This window comes from Gavialis gangeticus, unplaced genomic scaffold, assembly GCF_001723915.1.
Source record: "Gavialis gangeticus isolate Ggan-Ray unplaced genomic scaffold, GavGan_comp1, whole genome shotgun sequence".
NCBI lineage: Eukaryota > Metazoa > Chordata > Crocodylia > Gavialidae > Gavialis > Gavialis gangeticus.
Genome location: NW_017728991.1, coordinates 13,713,649 through 13,721,481, shown reverse-complemented (window position 1 = coordinate 13,721,481; position 7,833 = coordinate 13,713,649). Strand labels below are relative to the sequence as shown.

Genomic DNA, 7,833 nt, shown 5'->3' with positions numbered 1-7,833 from the left:
CTCAACTACCAGTTCGTCGTCAGCAACAGAGTTCACACCTTCTGCTTCCTCCAAGGGATCTACTTCCACATCGAAAGTTACTTGGCAGGGCAAATCCAGCACCAAGTCTGCCACACAGAGGTGAGTGCCAGCAGCACCCCCAGTTCAGGGCTTTATGGGCGCTTCTTTCCCTGGAAGCAATGGCTGAGCCTGGGTTTCTGTACCCCAGGCAATGCCTTGACAGGCCAGCATCCTACTGCCCACCATGCCCAGAAAAATAATCACAGCTCAATTCTGCCTCTCTACATGACAGCTCTGATCTGTAAAAGCTCATCACGAAGACCTGCTATGCTCTCTGTCAGATCTCAGCTACCTCCACTGCATTCCTTGAAAAACAAGCTATAGCTAGGATGTGGTTGTGGAGGAGCTAAACCCCAGGGAAGAGTCATGGCACCTGGACTGGAGGTCGGAACAAGTTATTTCTCACTGTAAGAGCAATCTCTGTCCCTTCCCAGGAGCTCAGTGGGACTGCTTACATGCTCCAAGGTGTCTGTTTAGTTCAGCTAGGACTTATATTGCTGCAACCCACACACCTGCAGAAAAAACAAGTGACTGAACCCAGCCACAAGTTGCATTCTTCCTCATTCCTTTCCCAGTCTTACTGTCCATTTTCTCTACTTGTTGCACCACTACTAAGGACACCAGCATGCATTCATGCAAATGACTTGCTTCACAGGACTGTTCTTATGAACATCTATAGTCTCACCTATGCTAACCATTGCCAACATGGAGGGGAAGACTAAGTGGTGCTGAATAAGCTGAGAGTAGAGGCAGGCTGCAATATTTAGACCCTCTATATGTAGAACTTAAGGAATACAGAAAGCATGTTACCTTTTCTACAATGGTTTTACTTGCTGTCTGAGCTTTGCAGGGCTTGAAAGAGGAAAGAAAACCAGCAGGTTTCATTTTTCCTTCCAGTCAGTTAGACTGTGGCCCATGCAGTAGTTCACACATGCGACTAAGGGCCCTTCCACACATTATATGTATGCCACAATTAATGTGCTAATTGCAGCACCACTGGATAGGATGTTACTTGTACACCCAATTTAAAGTGTCTTAAATGGCAACCAGCCATAAAAATGTTCCATAAGTAATGCAGAACAGTTTTACAGCTGGTTTGGGCAGCACCTTAAATTGGACATATGGCATGTCCAGGGCTGGTGCCAACAACCAGATGATTATCAGTTCCTACCACGCTGGGGTCTGCAAATAGCCTTGGCCCGATCCCAGGGTTGGAGCTAACAATCAGCTGATCCCAGGCTCTGTGGGCTCCCAGGACTGACCCTGGGTTCCCCCTGATCTGGAGTCTGATCCGGGATCTCAGAGTCATGCCTCCTGCCATGTATGTGTGGCACATGCATGTGTGGCATGGCAGAAGGCACGGTAGTTGGGATTGGGGGTCAGATCCCATCGCACCTTTAAGTGAAGTTGTGTCGGGGCCAAAGAATTTCAGCGCCCTGAACAAGCAGAATCCTTATTTGTCTAGACTGACTTTAGATCAGCTCACAGAAACTTCTCCCTTGGTCTCAAATTTTTGTGAAACTTTACGTGTCTACATTTTGGACCGGATTTGGCCACCGCTGCTCCTTTAACTCCAGGAAGGTTTTTATTTTCTATAATTCAAGTTTGCTATAACTGCAGGGTCAGTTGCCTTGTATAAAAAGGTAGGCATCTGCCTAAACGTTTGCATGACTAGAACCTGCATTTCCAAAGCATTAGTAAAAAATAGCCACAAGTAGGTAGCAGTGCATCCCCACTGGCCTCAGCATAGTGACGGCTGATCACTGCTGATCTAAAGAGCATAAAAGACCAAAGCAAACCAGGCAAATTTCTTGGGTGGTTATGAGCCAATATAATACTGCACATGAAAAATGATATAAGTTACATGAACTGACTGTATCAGAAGGAAGTGGATCATGATGCAAATCCTGCCCTAGCGTTTCCTCTCTCCTTCCAGATCAGCTGTGAAATTCTGGGCAGCTGGAATGGAGGGAGGCCACTGAGTGTCACCAAACCACCCAGGACCAGACCATGCCTTAAGGTCTCTATAGCCCGCTAAGACCACACAGGACAGAAAATGTGAACTGCCTCATAACAAAAGTGCAGGTCCAGGGAGCATGGTTACAGTAAATGTGGAGATCAGTGTCTCAGTAGTGATATCAAAGGGCGTTACACTGTGACACATATTGCTGTTAGATATGCGAACATGATTCACAAGATACACCAAGAGATTTCCGATAGGGATCCATAGTGTTCTGACTTGTGGTCTTTCTGAGTTCTTCGCATCAGAAAAAAAACCACTCTATTTTTCTGTAGTCCAAAAAAAAAAAAAGAGTGAAAACCAAAAGTTGTTATTTTCCCAGTGTTGCTTCGAGTCTAAAATGGATGAGAACCACTGATCTACTTTTCTCCTTCACTTCACGATGCTAGATCAGTCGTGGTCTTGCTCCCCCATGCCCTCGTCTGGCTGTAGCACCTCAGTTTATGGTTTTGTGGCATCCCCCCTCCAGTGATGTGATGGACCATACCTGCAAGACCTTTGCTCTAGAGATTGGATCATGCGGCAGGTTACTTGGCTTCACAATTTGATGCATGTGCCAAACCCGTTTTACAGGTGACCTCAACCAAACTAAATTTGGACTAGTGCATCCACCTGCTGTCCCCCCTGTGCCTGTTGCCCTACAGTCACTGCTTGTTGAATCGGTGATTGTAGCAGAGGGTTTTCAAAGAGAATCTCTCTTTTCTTCCAGTTCTCTCGCGGATCAGAATATAATCTTCTGCATCCTGACACCCTGCGTCGTGCTGGTCCTCATTTTGTTCTTAGTCGCTATTCTGATGTTGATCAGAGCATCCAGAAAGAAGAAAAGTGAGTGAAACTGTGTCTGCAGAGGAGCATTAGTAAAAAATTCTGGATCTTGTACCCATGTCTGTTGCTGCAGCTCTAACTGCCTTTCACACTTCCCTAACCCCCAAAATCCAGATCTCCACTAAGTCACATCTCTGCACCTGGCTGACAGCATCTGTAGAAAGAGCTTTTAGGCAATATGGGAGAGACCCATGTGCAACACTGTCTAAAGGTGTGCACATATTTCCTTTAACCACATTTGTTTTCAGCTGCTTGTGGGAGCTGGTGTCTAGGGGAGTATGTTCATGCTCCATACGCCTTGCTCCATCTAGAGCCCACTCCTATGATACTACTGCCTATGAAGTCAGGTGCTCCTTATGGCTGGGTAGAGTCTGCTCCTAATTTTTTTACCTTCCAGCAATTCCTTCCTTTTTATTCGAAGAGTCCCTGCACTGGAGTGTGGAGTCAGAGCCTTGTAGAATAGAATAAGCCTGTGTAATATAACAGTGCATTTTCATGGGGAAAGGATTTTGCTGGCACAAAAAGGTTATTTGAAATGAAATTTCCTGTTGCTTGGCTTTATATGGACATTGTAGAGTCATCCGAGCTTGGTTCAGTTCCAAAGGCTACATCTTCACTGACTAATGAAGGTATTGGGATGAATTCAAAGGGAAGTGTCTGGGAAGCACTGGGCAGTTAACAATCAGCAGAAGGCTAGCTCTGGATTGGTACTAGCATTTTTGTTTCTGTGAGCTGGGTTTGTGTTTCTTCTGAAAGGCAGGTAGAGCTCAGCTCTACAATTCAGACCTCTGTACTTACTACAGTGACATTTGTCTTCCTGCTTACAGCTATGACTTTGTTTTAATTGTGCCTATTTTTCATTTCATTCAACTCTTCCAGGAGCTTCTGTGCAGCAGGACAAGAATATCAACCTAGCAAATATGGTGAGGCACAGTATAGTCCATCCTTGTACCATCCTCTGTTAATAGGGGGGACCTAATGTCACAGATTGAATGGGACAAATAACGCAGTGAACGTTCTTTCAGTCTCAAATTCCTACATGCACTTGCTCCAACCATGGTCATGTCCCTTTAGTGTTTGCTTTTTGCAGATATGCCATAGAACAAGCTTTCTAGCAGGAACGTTCAGCTGAACCAGGAGTTTTAAGTGAATATGGCAGAATATTCACAAAAAGCAAATGCTGACTTCGCAATGTAGAAAATTCTTCCCAAGAAACACTTCCTAGGGTTGGGCTCATCCAATCAGGGTGTAGAAACATATCACATGACCCACTTGTTCAATCAAAAGAGCTCAGATCAAAACTTGGAACAAATTGTTCATGGAGAAGCAAGAGTCAGGTACCAAAACTCCTCATCAGCTACTTACTAATGGTTTTATTTTTATTTTTTCAAAGCTAATCTGTTCAGAAAAGGGGGGGTCGAGGTAATCGGATAAATGTCTCAGGTGGGGTTTTTATACCCTGCTCTAGTTACAGGTTAGTTTGCCCCCTACCATGATCCTGCAACAACAGTTGGTGTGAAATACTGCAGTGAGATACTCTGGTGAGATAGGGAAGGCATCTGCTCTTGTGCTGACCAAGGTAGAATTCCTCGGATCCACTTCCCTGATGTTTGTAAGCAAGATCCACACTAAAGCTTATGGATTTGGTCGTGCAGCCACTAGCGTCCTTAGCAAGACAGAACCTGATCACCATTGTAGTGTCTTTGCTCTAGGAAAGTCAGACACCTTCCTGAAGAGCTTGTTCCAGGGGGTCCGTTTTCAGGCACCAACAGGGGCTCTTTTTGTGAGAGATGTCAAGAGGATTGGTCTGCAAGAGGGAATATCTTCAGGTCAACTGACTTAAGATTCAAACTTTATTCACCTGCATTAGAGCAGAAGGCTGTCTCACCTCCAAGAAGCAGAAATGGGGAAGCTCTAAATCCACTCAGGAAACAAATGGGCTTTGCAGACAGCCGTTTGTGACAGGAACTGCAAAACCAGACAAAAGGCATGTCACATTATTATGAAGTAGCGACTGGCACGTGCAGTGATTGTGGGACTGGTCACGTGCCTGCAGGCTGCAATCTGGTTAGTTAGCAGATACGGATCCTCTTAGCAGGTATGGATCCTAAACATTATCTAGGATGCAACATCTGCTTAGGTAGCAGATATGGATCCTAAACACTTCAAGTTTCATAATTTCCTGTGTGACACATCAAGTGTTTTATTGAAGGCCAGAAAGATCAGACCCAGATTAGAGCTGTAACCCTTTATCCTGTTTTATCACTACTGCAGTGTGGTTGGGGCATATCTGTGCATCTTTCTGTTGTAGTTAACAAGAATAGGGTACTTGGAAAATGCAAACAGCTTGAGCTCAGTTTTGCACTCCACTGAATTTTCCAAACTGCAGAATGGGTGTAACTTCCAGTCTCATTTGCATGAGCATTTATAGCAATTATGTGTGCAAACAGTCACGTGCGCATGCAAATGTCAGTCTGGTGATATGTGTGAGCAAGCCTGGTACTGCAAGCAGAAATTCAGGCCAGAATCTCACGTGCTACCATTCGTCAGTTCCTACAAGTGGAGGGATTTATTTTTTTTCTAGGGGAACTAACATTTTAGTACAGCCCTACTGGAAATCAAGAATGCCCAGCAAGCCAAGCAAAACACAGTGATGTGCAGACAGCCAGAAATACCCATTCCCTATAGGAAGACCACATTTGGTTCAGCTAGGTGGATACAACTGCATGCATCTCTCTGAAGTCCTCCTTACACTTGACCCCCTACCTGAAGGTTTTTTGTACCCATGTCTCCAGTCGTTCACAGGGTGTCGCTCCAAAGAACGGCCCATAGCACACTATAATATAAACCCAGTCTTTCTCTGGGTCGCCTTCAGCTGTGAATCACACTCATTAGGGGGACTGTCTCATGAGAAAAGCCCCTTATTTCCAGCTCCACAACCATCCCAAGAGCATCCCTTTCAGCCTAAGTGAGATGGATCTCATTGTCTACCTGGTGCTGAGCTCATCTCATCCTTGTTTCAGGCAGCCGAGAACAGCCCAGCAGATCTCAGCACAGAGTATGAACTTGTGCATCCTCACGTCACCACTAACCAGACAGGACTCTACAGCAATGTCGAGACCCCTCCAACCTCACTGAACCCGGACACCAGCTACGAAGAAATCCCATCCCACCGTCAGGTAGGAAAAAACCACAGCAAAGAGCTCAGGGTTGCAGCTGTTTTGTGGATGTGCACTTAGAGCTAAACTCTGAAAAAAGAGGAGAACTCACTTCCCTCCCGCCCTGTCCTCTTGACTTAAAATAAAGCACTTACCTCATTTAAACCTGAACTCAAATATAAAATCATTCCTCCAGCCTTTGCTCCTATGCAATCCCTTCCAATCAAGTGGAGCTGTCTGCAGGGTGAGACTGCAGGCAAGACCATGGTGCAGGAAGCAGTCTTGTACTGGTCATGGGGTAGGCTAGATGCATAAATGAATGTTTCTTGCAGGATTCACCCTTGCCCCTCTGCTTTCAATTTAAAGATCCCGAAAGCATAAACCCCCAACTCTGCTCAGCTACTCAGAACAATGCAGCAGTGCCCAGCAATATAAAGCACCATAGCAGCATGGAAAGTGGGGCTAGAAGGGACTTTCAAGGGCCATCTCATCCAATCCCCCCAGGACAGGCAAGAGCATCCCTATCCAAATCCATTGTCTAACCTATTAGCAACACAGTCAACTACAGACACAACCATAAAACATAATGCCCTAACCTGCCACAGGTAAAGCGGGGGAGGAGGACGGGGGACGGGACAATGGCTGCCATTTTTTTTAGGTGTTTCAGGGATCCGTACCTTCTCAACAGATCCCCCAGCACAGTCACTCAGTTAAAGGAACCCCCTGCATCTTGCAGGGCCAAAGCTGCTCAGTTGCAGACCCCTGGAATCCACTTGCTTATCCTCCTTGACCAATGATATGTTCTTTATTGATTTTTGCAGGATTCAGAAAATAGGGAAGAGATTTTTTATGCCACCATGCAAGCATCCAGTCCAGAGCAGCAGGCCATCTACTGCAACATGGAGCCATTCCCCAAAGCAACACACCCAGCCAGTCCCCCCAAAGAACTCCTGTATGCTGTTGTGAATAAGAAGAAAAAATAAGCTTGGGCCGGGAGACAGTGGGTTTGCAGAGTCCCCTGCTTTATTTCTACCTGTGTCCCAGCCGCCTGCGGAGGGTTTAGATTGAGAGTGTGGTCGGGAGTAGAAAGGTAAGAAAGATTTATTGATTTAAAAATACGCATAGTAACAAGACAAACGATGACAGACAAAAGCAATTCGCGTTGGCAGCTTATCAGCAGTCCCTCTGATGCCTGATACACAGCAAGCTTCTTTTTCCACAAAGTTCAGCGAGGTCAGGCGTCTCCAAACAACGCTGTCTGAGGGGTGCCGGGAAGGACCCTGGAATGCAGTTCTTGGGCTCCTCTAATCTTTTTCACAGAGCTGCATCTTCCTTCTGAATGGTTTCCAGATATTTCAGCTAATTTATAGCTTCTGAAAGACACTGATAGCATACAACCACTTAGATTCCTTTTTCTTCAACTGTCCTTAGACTGACCAATAACAGTACAAGCCTTACATTCCTTTGATAAGGTAATTGTAACTGCACCACAGGGCCTTACTACTTCTAGGCTTTGCTAAATTTACTAGGCCTTACTTTATACAAGGCCTCACTACATCATAAACTATAATTAGGCTTTTAGCAACAAGTTATAGCTTAATATCTAAACAAATACAGAAAAACACTTGGTCTAATCTTCATAGAGCCTTCAGCAAGCACTTTTATCACACAGACATACTTTTCAGCTGCCACAACCTGGGAAACTTCACAGGAACAAATTTGAGGAGCAATTCTGACCTGGACCAATGCCAGCAACCACTGTAGGAAGAC

General features: G+C 45.4%; 1 protein-coding gene across 1 annotated transcript in view; it reads left to right on the top strand.

Annotated features, from left to right (window-relative positions):
- Nucleotides 1–7,115, top strand: part of LOC109297726 (CMRF35-like molecule 6) — an 8,285-nt gene extending 1,170 nt beyond the window's left edge. The window contains exons 2-6 of the mRNA XM_019517730.1: nt 1–120; nt 2,790–2,905; nt 3,785–3,828; nt 5,929–6,084; nt 6,885–7,115. The exon at nt 1–120 is cut by the window's left edge and continues 28 nt beyond it. Coding sequence (XP_019373275.1) covers nt 1–120; nt 2,790–2,905; nt 3,785–3,828; nt 5,929–6,084; nt 6,885–7,046 — 598 coding nt within the window. The 3' untranslated portion in view covers nt 7,047–7,115. The remainder of the gene's footprint in view (nt 121–2,789; nt 2,906–3,784; nt 3,829–5,928; nt 6,085–6,884) is intronic.
- Nucleotides 7,116–7,833: the final 718 nt, after the last annotated feature.